Source organism: Lissotriton vulgaris, chromosome 2_1, assembly GCF_964263255.1.
Source record: "Lissotriton vulgaris chromosome 2_1, aLisVul1.2, whole genome shotgun sequence".
Taxonomy (NCBI): Eukaryota; Metazoa; Chordata; class Amphibia; order Caudata; family Salamandridae; genus Lissotriton; species Lissotriton vulgaris.
In genome coordinates, this window is record NC_141687.1 from 999,460,676 (window position 1) to 999,481,760 (window position 21,085).

A 21,085-nucleotide genomic window follows, 5' to 3' on the forward strand; every position below is an offset into this window, starting at 1 on the left:
GAAAGCCAGGCATCCCGCCGCGAGGGGCCGTTGTGGAGATTAAGCAAGCTATTGCCCAGAGTCGCAGAGTGTGAACCCATGAGTCGAGTAGGCACCGGAGCGAGAATTATCGAGTCCGTGGAATTATTGAGCCCAACCCCCGTCGGGGCGGGGAATTGAACCCTGGTCCAGGGGCCGATCTCAGCTTCCGGGTCTGCCGCCTCTAACCGCTGAGCCACACTTCTCCACATATAAATTCGTGAGCTTCACAGAAAGTGTCCGGTTTTAGGGGATCTGCCGGGGAGCCAGATTTGATCTTTCTGCAGATTTTTAGAAAACTCTCTCGCTCAAGTGTAGGAAGGGAGGAGACAGAGGGCCTGGTAGGATCAAAAATGGCCAATGACTGAGGACATTTTGGGAAGGTGTCATATATTTTCTTGATCTTATTAGTAAAAAAAGTAGCCATGTTATTGCAGAGGTCGGGAGAAGTGGTAATAGTATTGACGATTTTTTTTGCAGTGAGAATTTTAAATACAGCTTTCGAAGTATTGGAGCTGTTGCTGATTTCATTGGCATAATATGCCGCTCTAGTTCTGCAAACCTTACGATGATAAGTTTTTTGGAGCAGGATATAGTCCTGTTTAAGGTTGGCATCGTAGTTTTTCCTCCAGCACCTCTCCGCCTTTTTGCATTCCTTTTTCAGAGTTGCTAATTCTGAGTTGTACCAAGGACTAGCTTTGTGGGTGCGGGCTTTAGTCCATCTGGCAGGGATCAAGGTGTCAAGTGCCTGGGTGATCCAGAGGCAGAACTGGTCATAGCCTACATCCAGGTCTTCACTAGGGAGTAGGGGATTCAAAACGAAAAGATTATGCAAATCTTCAAGGTGAAGTTTTCTCCATGGACGTTTCTGGACTGAAGGAGTAGGCACCGCTGCAGGGCTCGGGTTGCAGGGGATAGACAGAGTTACTAGGTGGTGGTCTGTCCAGGTCATGGGGATGGGCAGGCCTGCGGAACCACTTGTGATGTTAGAGAAGATGGGATCAAGAAGGTGTCCCGCTGTGTGGGTGGGGCCATTTACAAGTTGATTAAGTTGGAAGGCCGCAAGATCCGCTAGAAAAGTGGCCACTTTAGGCTCGGTGTCCCTATCGAGATGTAAGTTAAGATCACCTATGATCGTAAAGTTAGCCGTTTTGATAATGTTAGTGTCCAGATACTGGAGGAGTGAGTTAGTGAAGGGGGCGTCTGCGCCAGGGGGTCTATAGATCAAAAGGCCAGTAGCGCAGAACTGAGAGTTAACTTTGATCGAGAAACGAGCGCTTTCGCAGTCCTTAATGTCCACTTTGATTAATTTACAACAAGGGGTGGTGAGGGACAGAGTCTCTGAATTAAACAGAATACTCTCACCCAGTCAAGAGATCAGGGCTAGATCCAACACCGTTTTTTAGCTCACTGCACCATCCCAGTTTCAGAACCTGGCTGTATGCAAATTAGTCTGTTCCTGTCCCAGTGCATGATGGGAACAGGGCAAACCAAACTACAAAAGCCAATTCTTACACTGGGAAGGAAACGAGCTACCGGGGACCGGTTTCTGGCATTTCAGCCGTCTTCGGCCCGGCTTGCTTGAATCTGATGGTGCAATGAGCAAGGGACTCACATCTGAGTATACCCTTCCACGCTTAGGGTGGACAAAAATATTTACAACAAGGGGTGGTGAGGGACAGAGTCTCTGAATTAAACAGAATACTCTCACCCAGTCAAGAGATCAGGGCTAGATCCAACACCGTTTTTTAGCTCACTGCACCATCCCAGTTTCAGAACCTGGCTGTATGCAAATTAGTCTGTTCCTGTCCCAGTGCATGATGGGAACAGGGCAAACCAAACTACAAAAGCCAATTCTTACACTGGGAAGGAAACAAGCTACCGGGGACCGGTTTCTGGCATTTCAGCCGTCTTCGGCCCGGCTTGCTTGAATCCTGATGGTGCAATGAGCAAGGGACTCACATCTGAGTATACCCTTCCACGCTTAGGGTGGACAAAAATATTTACAACAAGGGGTGGTGAGGGACAGAGTCTCTGAATTAAACAGAATACTCTCACCCAGTCAAGAGATCAGGGCTAGATCCAACACCGTTTTTTAGCTCACTGCACCATCCCAGTTTCAGAACCTGGCTGTATGCAAATTAGTCTGTTCCTGTCCCAGTGCATGATGGGAACAGGGCAAACCAAACTACAAAAGCCAATTCTTACACTGGGAAGGAAACAAGCTACCGGGGACCGGTTTCTGGCATTTCAGCCGTCTTCGGCCCGGCTTGCTTGAATCCTGATGGTGCAATGAGCAAGGGACTCACATCTGAGTATACCCTTCCACGCTTAGGGTGGACAAAAATATTTACAACAAGGGGTGGTGAGGGACAGAGTCTCTGAATTAAACAGAATACTCTCACCCAGTCAAGAGATCAGGGCTAGATCCAACACCGTTTTTTAGCTCACTGCACCATCCCAGTTTCAGAACCTGGCTGTATGCAAATTAGTCTGTTCCTGTCCCAGTGCATGATGGGAACAGGGCAAACCAAACTACAAAAGCCAATTCTTACACTGGGAAGGAAACAAGCTACCGGGGACCGGTTTCTGGCATTTCAGCCGTCTTCGGCCCGGCTTGCTTGAATCCTGATGGTGCAATGAGCAAGGGACTCACATCTGAGTATACCCTTCCACGCTTAGGGTGGACAAAAATATTTACAACAAGGGGTGGTGAGGGACAGAGTCTCTGAATTAAACAGAATACTCTCACCCAGTCAAGAGATCAGGGCTAGATCCAACACCGTTTTTTAGCTCACTGCACCATCCCAGTTTCAGAACCTGGCTGTATGCAAATTAGTCTGTTCCTGTCCCAGTGCATGATGGGAACAGGGCAAACCAAACTACAAAAGCCAATTCTTACACTGGGAAGGAAACAAGCTACCGGGGACCGGTTTCTGGCATTTCAGCCGTCTTCGGCCCGGCTTGCTTGAATCCTGATGGTGCAATGAGCAAGGGACTCACATCTGAGTATACCCTTCCACGCTTAGGGTGGACAAAAATATTTACAACAAGGGGTGGTGAGGGACAGAGTCTCTGAATTAAACAGAATACTCTCACCCAGTCAAGAGATCAGGGCTAGATCCAACACCGTTTTTTAGCTCACTGCACCATCCCAGTTTCAGAACCTGGCTGTATGCAAATTAGTCTGTTCCTGTCCCAGTGCATGATGGGAACAGGGCAAACCAAACTACAAAAGCCAATTCTTACACTGGGTAGGAAACAAGCTACCGGGGACCGGTTTCTGGCATTTCAGCCGTCTTCGGCCCGGCTTGCTTGAATCCTGATGGTGCAATGAGCAAGGGACTCACATCTGAGTATACCCTTCCACGCTTAGGGTGGACAAAAATATTTACAACAAGGGGTGGTGAGGGACAGAGTCTCTGAATTAAACAGAATACTCTCACCCAGTCAAGAGATCAGGGCTAGATCCAACACCGTTTTTTAGCTCACTGCACCATCCCAGTTTCAGAACCTGGCTGTATGCAAATTAGTCTGTTCCTGTCCCAGTGCATGATGGGAACAGGGCAAACCAAACTACAAAAGCCAATTCTTACACTGGGAAGGAAACAAGCTACCGGGGACCGGTTTCTGGCATTTCAGCCGTCTTCGGCCCGGCTTGCTTGAATCCTGATGGTGCAATGAGCAAGGGACTCACATCTGAGTATACCCTTCCACGCTTAGGGTGGACAAAAATATTTACAACAAGGGGTGGTGAGGGACAGAGTCTCTGAATTAAACAGAATACTCTCACCCAGTCAAGAGATCAGGGCTAGATCCAACACCGTTTTTTAGCTCACTGCACCATCCCAGTTTCAGAACCTGGCTGTATGCAAATTAGTCTGTTCCTGTCCCAGTGCATGATGGGAACAGGGCAAACCAAACTACAAAAGCCAATTCTTACACTGGGAAGGAAACAAGCTACCGGGGACCGGTTTCTGGCATTTCAGCCGTCTTCGGCCCGGCTTGCTTGAATCCTGATGGTGCAATGAGCAAGGGACTCACATCTGAGTATACCCTTCCACGCTTAGGGTGGTCTGTTTAACTCAGACACTCTGTTCATCACCACCCCCTTTTCTAAATCGTTTTTGGCCACTATAGGTGTGGCAGGGTATACTCAGACATGAGTCCCTTTCTCACTGCTCCATCAGGATTCAAGCAAGCCGGGCCGAAGAAGGCTGAAATGCCAGAAACCGGTCCCCGGTAGCTTGTCTCCTTTCTGGTGAAGAATTGGCTTGGTAGTTTAGTCTGCCCTGTTCCCATGATGCACTGGGCCAGGGACAGACTGATTTGCATATAGCCAGGTTCTGAGCTGGGATGGGGCAGTGAGATAAATAACGGTGATGGATCAAGCCCTGATCTTTGGACTGGGTAAGAGTGGTCTGTTTAACTCAGACACTCTGTTCATCACCACCCCCTTTTCTAAATCGTTTTTGGCCACTATAGGTGTGGCAGGGTATACTCAGACATGAGTCCCTTTCTCACTGCTCCATCAGGATTCAAGCAAGCCGGGCCGAAGAAGGCTGAAATGCCAGAAACCGGTCCCCGGTAGCTTGTCTCCTTTCTGGTGAAGAATTGGCTTGGTAGTTTAGTCTGCCCTGTTCCCATGATGCACTGGGCCAGGGACAGACTGATTTGCATATAGCCAGGTTCTGAGCTGGGATGGGGCAGTGAGATAAATAACGGTGATGGATCAAGCCCTGATCTTTGGACTGGGTAAGAGTGGTCTGTTTAACTCAGACACTCTGTTCATCACCACCCCCTTTTCTAAATCGTTTTTGGCCACTATAGGTGTGGCAGGGTATACTCAGACATGAGTCCCTTTCTCACTGCTCCATCAGGATTCAAGCAAGCCGGGCCGAAGAAGGCTGAAATGCCAGAAACCGGTCCCCGGTAGCTTGTCTCCTTTCTGGTGAAGAATTGGCTTGGTAGTTTAGTCTGCCCTGTTCCCATGATGCACTGGGCCAGGGACAGACTGATTTGCATATAGCCAGGTTCTGAGCTGGGATGGGGCAGTGAGATAAATAACGGTGATGGATCAAGCCCTGATCTTTGGACTGGGTAAGAGTGGTCTGTTTAACTCAGACACTCTGTTCATCACCACCCCCTTTTCTAAATCATTTTTGGCCACTATAGGTGTGGCAGGGTATACTCAGACATGAGTCCCTTTCTCACTGCTCCATCAGGATTCAAGCAAGCCGGGCCGAAGAAGGCTGAAATGCCAGAAACCGGTCCCCGGTAGCTTGTCTCCTTTCTGGTGAAGAATTGGCTTGGTAGTTTAGTCTGCCCTGTTCCCATGATGCACTGGGCCAGGGACAGACTGATTTGCATATAGCCAGGTTCTGAGCTGGGATGGGGCAGTGAGATAAATAACGGTGATGGATCAAGCCCTGATCTTTGGACTGGGTAAGAGTGGTCTGTTTAACTCAGACACTCTGTTCATCACCACCCCCTTTTCTAAATCACTTTGATTAATTGGCAGTCAAGATGAGATTTAATTATGAGCGCTAACCCCCCCCCTCTTGTGCTCCTGTTCATCGTGTGTATAGTATACCCTGTGGGAGTCGCCAGGTTGCAGACCGAGTCCATATCATCAAGGAGCCACGTCTCAGTCATGAACAGGGCATCAAGAGAGTGGTCAGTTAAAAGGTCGTAGATTTCAGAGTGATGTTTGTGCATTGATCTGACGTTTAGGTGACCTAGCCAAAAGGTGTGGGCTTTGGGGGGTTTGGATTTAGTTTGCTGGATGTCCTTCAGTTTTTCAAAGTAATCCTTCTTATGGCACCGACATTCAGTTGCCTAGTGCTAAATCTTGCTTTCTTCGTCTGTAATTTCAATCACCTGTGCGAGTTATCGGGAACGATGCAGGGGGCAGACCCAAACCAGCCACACATGGAGATCAATGACAAATACTGAAGAATTAACAGAGCTTCCAAGCTGGTGACCATTACTTAATTGACCCTGACTCCGGACCTGGGTGGCAGATCATCTGAAGCTCTTCAGCGCTCCACCCTGCTTCCTTCCCTGTCTTCACTCAGTGTCTTCGGCTGTGTTCTTTCTGCCCGGAGCACATTTCAGACGTCCCTTCCTGTTTCTGAATTTCCGGCTCCAAATCCTCTCCCGGCACTGTTTACGATTTCCTTCGCTGTGAGAGGCGGAGGAGACCGAGAGCGGCACGAGAGCCCGCTGAGATCCCGCTGAGATATATATATATCTCAGACGATATATATATATATATATATATATATATACATATATATATATATATATATATATACATACATATATACATACATACATTGATTATTATTTCACAAAAACATGATTCTGACAAGACTGCTCAAGGTGTTTGCTATATATATTTCACTTTTTTCTGTGAGATTCCAAAATGTACATGATCTTTAAAAGAATTGCTCCAGAATTAATTATTCCCCAAGGGCCATTTTTAGATCTTTTTGTTCTGTCGCTTTCAAGGAAAACTATTCTTTCACATAGTAAACAACATCTGTGTTATGAACAAAATAATGAATTGAATTCCCATATGCAGTTGACAAGGCAAAAAAATGTTTAGCTTAGTTACATTTATCTCTGAAAATGTGTCACCATTGAGTTACATCGTACTACTAAGTCTATTGAGAGGAAATAAAAAAAGGAGACTCTATGTTCATAAATCTTGTACTTATAAGGAAGTCCTTTTTTAAAGTCAGTTTACTCTCACAAGTGCTGCTCATGAATAGTTTGATAAAAAATAATAATCACTTCACAATAATAGCAATAATATTAATAGTAGGAATAATAGTAGTAGTAGACATAGTTGTAGTAATAATAAAAATAACTATTATTATAAATAAAATGTACATCTATGTTTTCTGGCTGTAGGTAGCATTATAAAACACACTTTTTTGTGATTTTCACAAGATATCTAGGACAGTAGCGAAGACATTTGACATATCGTAGTACTGTACTCCGTCCTCTAAACTGTAGATCAGGCCCTGAATCTGCTGGTCATTTGACCCAATTGTGTTGTGCCTGCCTTTGGAGGGTGTCTATCCATAATGCCTGACATTACACCACTGAAGTTTCCTCACCGCAGCTTTTTGGTACTCAGCCAGGGCGTAACCACCTCTACCAACTTTGGGAGAAAGTCAAGTCTATACCATTATGCACACACACATTTAGTAAGAATATCTCCATCAAACCTCTCACGTACACCATCAAATAATGGGCCATCACATTGTGCACCATTGCTGATGCCCATAAGGAACACTGCTCTACACCCATATGGCCACACTTCTGGAACGCAGTGTCATGTGGTCAAATTTAGGCTCACGCAGGAACACTACCGTTTTACATGCTCCCGTTTAAACTTGACATCCTTTCTTGAACATTGAAACTTGACACACTTTGGCTTGCATGCTTGTATGGATAAGGTTCTATGAATTAGCTTTGCTTACATTTGAACATCTTCTTAGGCACATTATCAGAGCCTTGAACATTCTGCACGAAAGCTAAAGTTCACTGTGCAAAATGTTGTTGTTGATTATTGTTCACTCTGCAACAGCTTTGTTAGGGTAGAATCAATAATGGCAGCATGACTGGAACTTCGGCATGACAACATGGGTGATTTTTATAATATAAACAACATCACTCTTTTGTTAAGTTAAAGGAGCCTTTTGCTGGCACTGTGAGGTCGCCCCATGGAGGAATTCCAGTCCAGCTGATTCCTGTTTACCTCCTGCGAGGTATGAAGCTAAGCTGTCCACCAAGAGGGGCTCTCTGATGACACTTACCCACAGATAAGGGAGTTAGATCAACCAGTAGGGATGCTGACAGATTCACCCACCCTAGACACAATATGATAGGTAGCACTAGGTAGGAGTACATACTATACTTACATGCAAGCATATATTCTATGTACCAGCACAATGGTTGAATTGTTTATCTTCTTCACATTCTAGTAATGCTGATCACACTACTCTGTTTCCTTCTATTGATTATTGCAGTGCACATATTTGGGTATGCATGAGTAACCAAACCAAATAGTGCTAGATCTGTTGCCATGATTACCTTGCGGAGTCAGGGTTGTCTTGTTCTGAGGTGGCATATACCACCTGTAACCAAACTGGTACAACTGGTGCACTGTGAGCTAGCAGGACTAGGGCCAACATATCCTGATGGAGTCTGCAGAATCAGTCTTTGCAGTTTTGACATTTATGTTGTCCAACAAACGCACAGTTTTAATGACAAAGTATATAACATAAGGCATAGCGTCACCAACGTTCTAGATTGGGTTCTTATTCAATGGATAGCTCGAGTAGTTTTCTTTTGTATACCCTAAGACCTTACCCACCTACTAACTAGAGACGTCTGTGGTGCTAGGGAAAAAGACTCAGCTGAGTAGGGAACCCATATGTATTGGCTGCAGGATGTTCAATCTTGAACCTTTCAAAGGATCCCCCTATAGAGGTACCCTCTCTGAATTGCATATATTCAAATGGCTAATTCAGTACCAGTTAAGATACCAGTAAACTGCAGACATATAGTCATGCAGATGTTACAACAACATGGGCTCCCCCTTGCAAGAGGAGACAAAACCTTTGTGGTTGAGGTCCATTAACCATGCAGGACAGAGGTATTTTATTCATGAGCTACATTCCCAGCAGTTAATGCACAATCATGACATTTTCATGCTTACCCTCTAACTGCAGCTTCTAACAAATACACAGCCTATGAAGCACTAGAAATACTATTAACATTTCAAAAACACAAAAATTGGTTTGACAGTGCCCCTGCGAGGGATGAAGCTCAGCTCTCCACCAAGACGGGCTCCCTGATGACACTTGCCCACAGGTAATGGGGGAGATAGATCACCCTCAGGGATTATGGCAGATTCACCCACCATAGGCACACTAGGATAGGTAGCGCTAGGTAGGAGTTCGAAATATAACAGTACCTATTTGAAAGAATATATATTCTCTGTAACAGCACAAGGGCTAAATTATTTTCTTCACCATTCTTGGAATGCTGATCACACGATTCTGTTTCTTTCTATTGATTATTGCAGTGCAAGTATTTTATTCAAGGTTCAATAAACATTGAAACGTCATGTTGTGTATTCCTAATTTATCTCTTTGGGTATGCATGAGTTACCCAATGAGAAGGCTCTAGACCTATTATCACAGATTAGGGCCCAATTCTGATCTTGGTGGATGGGTTACTCCATCACAATGGTGACGAATATTCCGTCCGCCGAAATATAAATCCCATTATATCCTATAGGATTTTTTTTTTCAGCGGACGGGATAGCCGTCACCGTTGTAACTGAGTAACCCGTCTGCCAAGATCTAAATCAGGCCCATAGTCTAAAAAGCCCAGTAATGATTCAAAGATCCCAACCAACTACTTCACATGGTAGCTATTCAGAGGAACTATATGTTCAGGGCAATTACTTGTGAAGTTTGTAATATCTGTCACTAAATATTTAGCCTCTCATTTCCAGTGTTTCATGAGAAGAAGTTTTATCCCCAATTCTTAGTTTATCCTAGCTAAGGAGGTTTAGTGCTCCCGTCCATCCACCCTGACTGGTTCTCCTGCTCAGGAGTGCCTGCCATGCCTCCCGTGCTTCAGCAATATTCCTTTTAACCTGCACCTACGGATTCAACAGTATTAGAGCCGTCATTGCAGAGTGACTGCCAGTGCATCCCTTATACCCCAGTTGTGGCATCCCTTCAACAACCCATGGCTAGTATTGATAGGATCCATATCAGGGCAAGGCAAACACCCAGTTCAGGCCTGGCAACATGTCATTTATTCCACAATGACTCTGGCCTTCTGGAGCGCCACCATATGAAATTTCCCATACAGGCCATGATAGTCTCTGCGGGTGCTAATCCCACACCAACAGGAATCCTTGTTGTATCTGTCTCTGACAAATAACTGATGGTGATGTGGGTGGGGTTCAGAATCCTTGCAGGATATTGTGGGGTCCTCAGGAAATAAGAATGTTTGCTTCCTGTCAGCCATCTTGTCAGTACACCAGACAACATCTTCCTATTTAGCATCATAACAGTTTGCTGGAAGTTTGAAATAAAGTGGGTGCTGATGAATGCAGAACGACAAAGAGGTGTGCAGTATGAGGTCCAAAAAGTGTTATAAGTCTGGTTAACTATAACAAATATTTTTTTACAAGTCAGAATTCACAATTACAGCAATTATATAGAATATATTTTACTGCTTGATGTCTGTTGTACCCCATTTACTTTTTATCTCAGACTTTCAATCCTTCAGTAACTGCTTTCCTCTTATGTAATGATTTTACTTTAAATGTGTACTTTTATTGTCATTCTAGCACTGGGATGATGCTCAGGCTTGGTAAATATATGTGAAAAGCAGTTGAATGAAACACTTTGGCAGAGTTATTACACCAAGACTAATAAAAACAATTAATTCATTGAAATGGGCCATAATGAGCATGCGATGAATATGTACACAAAACCTAGCAAACTCCATGCATTCATTCTCTGTCTAAGCAGATTGGGTCTGTGATCATAGTTCAGTATCAAGGCAGTGCACCCTACTAGAATATTTCAGTTTCTTTAGTGCAATACCTACCAATCTGAAGGACCTTAGAACTGATAATCCTTCCACATTTGCCAGTCCCAGCTCCATGAGGCTAAGGCTGACGATAATTCCATCAAAGATATTCCAGCCTTCTTGAAAATAATAATATGGATCCAGTGCAATTATCTTGAAGACCATTTCTGCAGTGAAGATCCCAGTGAAAATCTAGAGAAAAATGAAATTTGGTAATTCACCACTACAGCATATATTGATTGGTTAGGAACGCAAATTATCTATGTCCACGTTTACTTTGATTGCATTACCAACTGGAAATATTCCCATTGCCAGATTAGAGATCAGCCACCAAGCAATATGATCTTTCTCATGCTACTGTGACATCACAGTTTCGCTGCCTATTTGCTGAAATTTGACAACAGGTGTTAAAAGATAGTTCATTGTGGAATTTCGTTCAGTCTTTGAGTTCATAAATTAAACTTTCAGGAGATGTTTAAATCGTTACTATGAGACTGTGAGTGCCAGAAGATGGTATCAGGGGTCAAACTAAATTTCACGCTCTAAAGCAGGTTATGTGGAAGTAAGATTAGTACCTGCTAGCAAATGAATTTTTATAAATAAGATTAAAGATTTGTAACTTCGATGACTGGTAGACTCATTCATCACATATTTTTGCTACATCTATCAAGGTTGACGATAGCCGAATTAATGCATATCTAGGATTAAAGAAAACCGGTCTATTAAGGTTGACCATAGTAGAGTTAATGCATACATAGGAATAAATAAAATATACATGCTATTTAGTGAACTAACTCACTGTGAGACTTACAGAGTCACACATCACCTTTTCAGTTATAATAGTAGGAGTTGCTAGATGTGTGAGAAGCTTGCAGAAATCTAGGGTGCAAACATTTATCTCATTTGCTTCCCCTTTAGTTTTTGGGACTTGACTTAGAGCTGCCCGCTTTCTCAGAGTGTCTATTGTGGCACCTATTGCAGTAGTTGGCCAGTAGATATAACAGACAGCATGACTGTAAGAGTCAGGTATAATTCATATTGTATCTTAGTGCAATGTTTGCATATTGTCTCCAACCTGACCTGACCATTTTTGCATTATAAATTTGATGTATCATAGAAGACCAGTCACAAATATTTACAGAAAGACTGTCTCATTATTATTCATGAGGAAGGAATTCACTTGCTAATATCTGAGGTGCAGCTTTAAAAGAGATTGTGAATCTCTAGCTTTAATTTGCATCTGCAAAGTGCTGTCATGGCAAATGCTGTCCACTTCAAGGACAGGGGGAACAATTACAAAAATATATGGCGCCAACTAAAATGGCATTGAGGGAACATTCAACAGTTGATGAGGCCACTTGTGGTTCCCCCAAAGGCCCATCTGCTATTTTCATAGTGAATGGCTGCCTCATGCAATGATTCCACTTATTAATATATACCAACTACCCTTTGCCTTTGCTAATATTTTAGTGGTTTGTGACATGAGAGCAAACTGCAAACTATTGATGCATTTCCTTGTAGGTAGGGAGGAAATTGAGCTATCCCTTTACTACACCCTTTTTCATGCCATTCAACAGGAGTCCCAAAGTTGAAATTGTTAGTTAGTTGCATGCCAATACTCACCCACCCTCACTGCAACAGCCTGTAAGAAAGGCAAGTCTCTTGATCTCATTATCATCAAATTGAACCTAATTTATCTACAAGACAAGATTAACTCTCGATACTCACACCCTTCTTTTCCTCATCTCCATCCTCTAGAGAAATTGAAAAGAAGCTCAACGATCTCTCTCATTCCCTCTCCTTTAGAGAACCCAAACCACTTATTTAGAGGACCCTGCTCTGAGGACAGTGCACCTCTAAATCTCAAAATAGTATTCACAGGCATTTTTCATCAGCACTCCAATCCAGTAAAGTATCGCCTTTACTCAAAAAATCAAATCACGGCTCGAATAATCTTCAAAACCTCAGACCAAGAACAAAATTTCCATTCCTGGAAATAATAATTCAAAAAACTGCCACCAATCAACTAGTGTCATGCATTTGCTACTGCTATGTCAAACTCTTGAACAACTTATGTGTGGTTTCAGACATAAATGCAGTGCAAAGGCAGCACCCCTTCAAATCCGTGAATTCATACTGAGAATCTTGGATGATGGAAACGTGTGTGGTGGTCCAATTGTATTTGTTGGCCGCCTTGAACACTATCAACAACAGCTTCTTTCTAAATGTCCTCTTATCAACAATTTGGCTAGAGACCAAACTTTTAAACATACCCAGTAAAATGTTGCAGTCCTAAAAGTTCAGTCCTCTCAACTAAACTTTTCAACCTCTACATAGAACCCCTGAATACAATGGACCAAGACAGGAACATCTTCATAAATTAATAGCCTTGATCTCATAGACTTTGAACTCTCTGAATATTACATCCATGAAGAGAAATTAAAACATTGAAAGTCTGCCTTCTCTCTAAAGCTGCTATGCTCTTATGCTCCTCTGACCCCACCAGTTAAAAAATGACTCAACAACCTTCTTCCGCTGGGCATTATCCCCATAGAGGAGCCACTTGCAGAATCTCTAGAATTTACAATTGATACCAACATCAACCTCATCTAACTTGCCAAATAGCTTGAAAACCCGCTTTCTATCTGTTACAGTTCTTAAGGAAAATCAAAATGTCTATCGCGAGCAGATTTCAGAACAGAAGTATAACCACCCATTTTCTCACATCACAATGGAGGAAATGTGATCCTAGCTAGTCTACAAAAAACACACAATTGCCCCACTCAAGTTCACCCTTTATTCAGGGACACGACTTGTCTCCATTGCTACCAAAATTCTGACAGACTTTAGACACACATGCTTATGTATTGCAACAATGATCAAAAACATAATGTGTGCATGGAGGATATTTAGTCAGCATTATTGGTGCAATATGAGGAATGGCTGACAAAATAGGCACCTCAACAATGAATGTGGTGAGTTGCACTTTTCACTCACTGTGAAATGTAAGCACTATTTTAGAGACTGTTTCCTCTTTTAGCATGTTTTCAGTGTTCACGAAGGCTAAATGTTTGGAAACTTGGGAGAAGGTACCAGATTTTGACGAAAGAATTACAGTCCTCCATTTTATAGAACCACACTCATTATTGAGAAGTAATCATCACTGCCACCCCAAGATGCCCAACGCCTCCCACCGGAGGTGGAATAAAATCCCATAGACCAGTTGGCCGAACGCCCTCAACACCTCCAACCCTGCTACCGCCACTAACCTCTAACAGGGAGTGAAAAACTTCAATGCCTGGATCACCAATTGTGCAGACAGCGTTGTCTCCATCAAGAGCAACATCCATAGAAAGTCCTCTAAAAAGCCAGCTGGTACACCCAAGAACTCAGAACAGGGAAACAAGACAGTGAACTGTTGGAGAGGATACAGCACACCAGCAAGGACAAGGCAGCCTTCGACACCTCCATCAAGCTCTACCACCGCCTGCTGAGTGCAACAAAGAAGACAGCCCTTGCCGCAAGTATCAAAACAAGTGCCAACGAAACCAAGGAACTTTTCAACTTGGCTGCCAGCCAAAACAACATCACACTCAAACAGGATTTGTGCAACGACCCAACCCTCTTCTTCCATGACAAGACGGTAACCATATGCAGAAACTTCAAACCCCAACCCACACCTATGGACTTCCTTGACAGATATGTAACCTACACAAACCAAACACTGACTACCTGGAACATCCTCTCCACTCAGGACACCATCTTCACTATGAAATTAATCCACTCAGGAGCTCCCACAGACTCAGGCACACACCACATCTTCAACCTCGGAAACCAAAAGATTGGCCAGGAACTCACTACCCTGCTCAACACCTCCTTCAGCACTGCAACATTTCCTGAGACCTGGAAACACGCCAAAGTCATACCACTGGTCAAATAACTAAAACTAAAAAACTTCCAACCAATCTCCATGCTCCCATTCCCAGTGAAGGTACTGGAAAACATCATCAACATCCAACTCATGACACACCTGGAGCAGAACCAGCTACTTGAGCCTCCCAATCCGGCTTCCTCAGCAATCACAGTACTGAAACTGCCCTGATAGCAGCCACCAATGACATCGGAACCCTCCTTGTCCGAGGAGAAACAGCAGCTTTGATTCTCCTCGACCTCTTGGCAGATTTCGACACACACACTGATTGAAAGACTCCACCACATCGGCATCCAAGGGGACGCACTCAAATCACCTCCTTCCTCACAGGAAGAATCCAAAGAATCCACCTCTCACCTTTCACCATTGAACCCATGGAGGTCACCTGCGGTGTTCCCTCAGTCCCACGCTCTTCAACGCATATATGACGCCGCTGGCCACAGTCTCAACGTCATTTCATACACAGAGGACACCCAACTCATTCTCTCACTCACTGACAGCCCCATCACCACCAGAACCAACTTCCACAGATGAATGAAAAATGTCACCAACTGAATGAAGCACAACTGCCTGCAGCTGAACACAGACAAGATGGATGCACTGATCTTTGGGAACTGCAGCAACACATGAAACACCTCCTGGCGAACATTGACCAATGACCCGCAACCACTCCCTCCAACCACACCAGAAACATCAAATCATTATTGACAACAAATCACAGATCAACGCCATCTCCTCTGCCTGCTTCCTCACTCTGCACATTCTACGTAAGATCTTCAAGTGGCTATCCCTATACATGAGACACACAGTGACACAAGCCCTCATCACCAGATGAATGGACTACGGCAATGCCCTCTACACAGGAAATGCCACACACTTTCTACAGCGACTTCAGACCATACAAAACGCTGCAGCTAGACTCATCCTCGGCCTTCCCGAACCCACATCCCACTCCACCTCAGGAAACTGCACTGGCTCCCAGTACAGTAGAGAAGGCAATTCAAGCTGCTGTTTCACGCACACAAGGCTCTACACAACCAAGGACCGGCCTACATTAACCACCACCTGAACTTCCACCAGCCATCATGAAGGCTATAGTCCGCCTCCCTTTCATTTGCCCATACTCTACCGAAGAAGTGGTGGAGGATGCTCCTTCTCACACATTGCAGTAGAAACCTGGAATGGCCTCCCTACATGCCTTTGTGTCCATCACCTCACTTCCGGAATTCCGAATGGCCCTCAAGACCTGGCTGTTCGAATAAGCCTCTGGGGGCCTGCAAGAGCCTGGATGATTAGCTGCACTTTATAAATCCTGATTTATTGATCATGAATAGATTTTTATTGGAAACACTGTATGTCTCAAGTGTCTTTATGCCAAGTACTAATAGAAATTCCTGATCAGCCCGTACAATTATTACACAGAATTAATCCTAAATAGACACTGACCCACTCATATTTATCAAAATATTTTTTATTTTCTTACAAATATAATCTTTACTACCTTTATATGTCCTTCACAATTCGGAAAAAAAGATTATATAAAATTTCACAGTAAATCTCATGAGTTCATCAATTTACTAAAAACATAGATCTTCAACATCCCAAACCCCACTTCTTTCTCACATTCACACAAAACACCCCGGATCACATACAAAGAACCCCAAAGAGAGGCCTCAGTAATTTTTTTAGTCTTCCTTCGTTGTGTCGAAGCCGGGGGTCTCAGGTAACAGGCAACATATGTTTTAGTGGATTAAACTGGTATAGACCGCCTGCTTCAGGACCTGTGCCCAACTATTATTCACTCTACATCAAAAAACACAAGCGGCTCGCTCTAAACATGACAAAAAATAATAATACACTTTATGAGAGGGTAAATATAATTTGAAGACTAAGGGGCAGATTTACAACTTCTGGCACATCTCTGCTAATCAGCAGGGATGCACCAGAAGAGTTGCGCCGCATCTGCCCACCCGTGCGCCACCACTGATGCGCCGCATTTACAATGCGGTGCACCATGGCGCACGGATGGGCAGATGCGTGTCGCATCCCCCGGCGGAAAGGCGGCGCATTGCTGGAGTCGCGTCGCAAGTGCGACGCAGCTCCATCAAGGGTCGGGGTGCCCCTATGCCTAACATGCTGTGTCAATCCTTCCGCCACTTTTGCAAGGCGTTCCTGCATCAGAATGCCCCCCGCTGTGCCGGAATGCCCACATGTGAAGCAGGGTTTTACAACATGACATCTCCCTAGATGCGTCACGTTGTAAATACCCCGCAGCATGGCGCTGGCTTTGCGTCGCCGAATCACAAAAGTGACGCAACAGCGGCGCAAATGTGGCGTAAAGGGCTTGTAAATCTGCCCCTGAATCTATAGACTGCTTTATTCAAGAGAGTGGTGTACTGAGAACGTTAAAACACCTCTACATCCTAGAATCCTGGCTTATCACTGTATTTCTACTCCCTCACCTTTTTATTGTGCCTTTGGCATGTTATATGTTTGACTGCTTGGCCTCCATGTTAACTATCTAGTGACATTTTGAGATATAATTAAAGGGGTTACAACCTTATAGAAAACTCTCAACTCTGACTGGGCATTCACATATTTTATTGCAACTGGTAAACCTATAGTTTACTGACTCTTGACTCAAATTTCACCCCACCTCCTTTGAGCTACTGCTTGACTGCTCATTCACAGAAATCCACAGGAGTGTGACCACGTCACTCCAAGGCATTACGAACTCTATCTCCAGTCCTGAACTTATTTTCTATAAATACTTAATTTAATTAGTTAAATAGAAGTAAAACAAGGCTCCAAAACTCAGCTGCAAAAATTGGGGATGAAGCCTAATGTTCAATATGAAATTATGCCTGTGGATGGCTGTGATTTGTCTTCTATTTTACTTTGATTTAACTAGTACTATTGAGCCCCTCCTGTGTGTGTGAGCTAGCATGTTCATCTCCTCTCCAACACCTGAAGTATTTGAGGCATAGAACACCATATTAGTGACAAACTATTGTATAATGTTGATCGGGATCTCCTCCCACCTAGATTTTTTTTAGTTCAAACGCTAGTTCCAGGTTGCAAGAATACATTGAAGCATATTTTTCTAACAGACATTTCATTCACACTTGTCAGGTCCAGAGATAACATAGCTTAGAACCGGCTTGTCCTTGTGACACAGACTTCAAGAGGTCACAGAGTCTGCAGCAGAGTAAATCAATGTTGGTGATACTGGATTTAGTAATGCCTCAAAGCATCTTGTAGGAAGGTGTTTAGGGCATAGGCTACTTGTTCAATAGCTGAAGCAGTCATATAGTAAAAAAACTGCATTAAAGAGGGAATCACATAGACTGTGATGCAAAATTTGGGTGCAAAACGCAGCTGCACAACTCCACATTCCGTCTCGCTACCATCAAGCTTGTGTACATGAACTACAGTTGTGATTTTCAGTGATGGGGAATAATACAGCTCAAAATTATTTGTGTCTGTTGCATGTGCATTGTTTCTGCTTTTCGTATATATTTTGTCTTCTCGTTTACTAACTAAAAGGCAACATTTGATATAGTTGAAAATCTCAATCAAATACACTTTCTGATCAGACCTGCACTAGAAACCAGTACAAAACCATTTGCTCCCTGGGTAAACGTGTGCATGACTGTAGATGAGATCCTGAATATTTCACATATGATTACAAACCCAGAGTATGTTTATGGGTTTGTATGAGTTCAGAGTACCTGTCCCTGGAATGATGCTTGATGCTAATGTTCATGAACATACCACATTAGTATAACTGAGCAATCTGGATCTAAAGCTCCTGCAAGGTAGCCCAATTATGCATTTGGTTAATTACCAACAACTGCACATACTTTTATTTCTAATCACAATCTCTGCCACCAATTACTGATAGTGATCATTAGTAACTAAAATGTATTTAATTACGGACACAACTGTATCAAAAGGACCCCAGCATAATTGCATATCCTGCAAATTATCGGCCCATTATCCTCATCGAAGTTGCACAAAAAATCTTCGCCCGAGTGCTTCTGGACCGTTTGCAGAATTGGTTGGAGGAGTTTTCTATTCTTACCCCCTATCAGGCCGGTTTTCGTACTAAAACAATCATTATTTATCACGTTTTCAGGTTGCAACTATTGCACTGAAAAACAGTAATCTTGGAGGGTGGCAGTCTCTATATGATTTTTGTGGACCTGAAATCGGCCTTTGATTTAGTCCCCAGAGAAAAACTATGGGCTATTCTACATGATTTAGGAGCGCATCCCTATTTATGTGAGATTCTGAAAAGACTGCATGTGAACAACTATGCCCAGATTAGATTTGGAAAAAATTGAGTACTCACTGATCGCATACCCATAGAGAGAGGAGGAGACAGGGGTGTGTTTTAGCCCCTACCCTTTTTTGTCTCTTTATAAATGGCCTAGTTGAAGCTTTGGCAGCCGGAGGGGATCTAGATGCACCAAAACTAGCGGTCCGCAAGCTATCTGCCTTGATGTTCGCATACGATACCCTCCTGCTGTCAAAATCACCGATGGGTATTCAAAGGGCACTGGATATTTTTTACTTATTTTGTAAGAACAGGGGCCTGGAAATAAATACCCAGAAAACGAAATATATGGTGTTCAATGCAGGCCACTCAAAGCGTCCCAACTCACAACTAGCCGGAGAATCTCTAGAGAAAGTCACTGTCTGTGACTATTTGGGCCTATCCCTCAACAAGAATATGGAGTGGGGTGACCAAACCAGGAAGGTTTGTCTAAAACTGACGCAAACGTCAGGGGGCCTCGCGAAACAGCAGAGGCAGTGTGTATGTAAGATGCTGGGGCCGGTGCTGGAAATTTACAAGGCGCAAGCTAGAGGGGCTGCTTTGTACGGAGCCGAATTATAGGGCCATAGGCTGACCGACCAACTTGCAAGGATTGACATTTTTTTCCTTAGACAGTTGGTGGGCCTTCCTAAAAGCATTTCTTCAACCCAGCTCCAAATGGACTTGGGTGTAAGCCCAATAGCACAGGAGGTAGCGCTCAGACCCCTTCTTTACGGGCGCCGAATATGGAGCACCCCAGAGCTATCCACGTATAAGGAGGAATTGAGGGAAGTGGCCAATCACAGGGGGGCAAGCGAAATCTCCTGGCTCACCCACATTTAGAATTCCTTTGTAGCCATTGGAATGGGGGACTTATGGCATAGCCTAGAAGAAAGTTCTTTGGTTACACAAAGAAAAGTCCTGATAAAAAACTTTAAGGACTATCACCTATATTTACTCCAGAGGGACCTCAGGACAGGTAAACTTACTACATCTTTCTTAGATGTAAAATTCTCATACCTCCTAGAACCTAGCATCGACAATATACATCCCCTTCTAGCCAAAAAACTCTACATGCAGTTTAGGCATGGCGTACTCCCCTTACATGCTGTCACCCATAAGTGGAGGGGTAGCCAGATGAAAGCTTGCCCGTCTTGCAAAAACTGTACAGAGACTGACTTGCATTTGCTTTGTTTTTCTGCTCTACCTACAAGGCAATAATGGCTCGTTAGCTAAGACAGCTTTGCAGGAACCTTGGAACCTCCCACTGCCTACAGACCTATAGAATTCTGAAATACGACACTGGCATGCCAATTGTTTACTCTGTGTCCCGTTATCTTTTTTCAATATGGTGTGCTCGGCGTGCAGTTCTAAAGAAAGTACAAGCTTAAACTGCCCATTCCCCGTACTTTCAAAGACCCCGGACACCTCATTTTATTTACTTCCACCTCTCAATTTATTTGATTTTGTTTTCTATGATGAGATACTTATTGCCTACCAAGCTTTTTAATCTTTTATTTTTTTACTTTTTTCAGCTTTTTTTATATTCATGTGTATACAAACATTTCTATATTGATAAATTGCAATGAATTTGAAAACGTTTTATATGTGCTGTTATGATCTTGTGAGGCCGAAATAAAGTATCTTTTGACTTGACTTGGCATGAGCAATCTGTAATCGGTAACCAAAACCATTTGCTTAAATAAATAGCACAGTCCGAATATTATGTTATCATGTGGTTGCAGGACATTGATTTCCTATATTAGATCGCACTAATTAGGAACAGTGTCACAGTGATGTGACAATTTCCTTTTGAAATGTTTCCGGATCACCTTCTATAAATACAAAAATCACAAATAGTATGCGGTTACCCGACTAATGACAATTGGCTGGTGGTTCAATATTAAAAAGAATGGCTGTGTAGGTTGACCAGGAAATTTTGATAGAAACATTTGGGCTGAGTAATGTAATTTGTTTGTAGCCATCCCATAATTGGGTACCCCTGCTGACCAAAGCACAAAAAGCAAACCTGTTTTAAGGCTTGCATTTTATTTTCAAGTCATATCTTCAATGTCACCAGAATCCTGAGCTATGGGAACAAAAAACCATCTACTGCTAAAGTTAATGCCTCGTGTACAGTGGTGTGGGAGCCACATATGCAGTTCTCTGCCTTATTAAGAGGCGAG

The 21,085-nt window shown here is 43.5% G+C and overlaps 1 protein-coding gene across 1 annotated transcript in view; it reads right to left on the reverse strand.

The window, feature by feature from the left end:
• The window catches only part of LOC147731528 (sodium channel protein type 2 subunit alpha-like), a 951,803-nt gene that overhangs the window by 378,635 nt on the left and 552,083 nt on the right, over positions 1–21,085 (reverse strand). Inside the window, exon 15 of the mRNA XM_086956592.1 lies at positions 10,669–10,842. Coding sequence (XP_086812718.1) covers positions 10,669–10,842 — 174 coding nt within the window. The remainder of the gene's footprint in view (positions 1–10,668; positions 10,843–21,085) is intronic.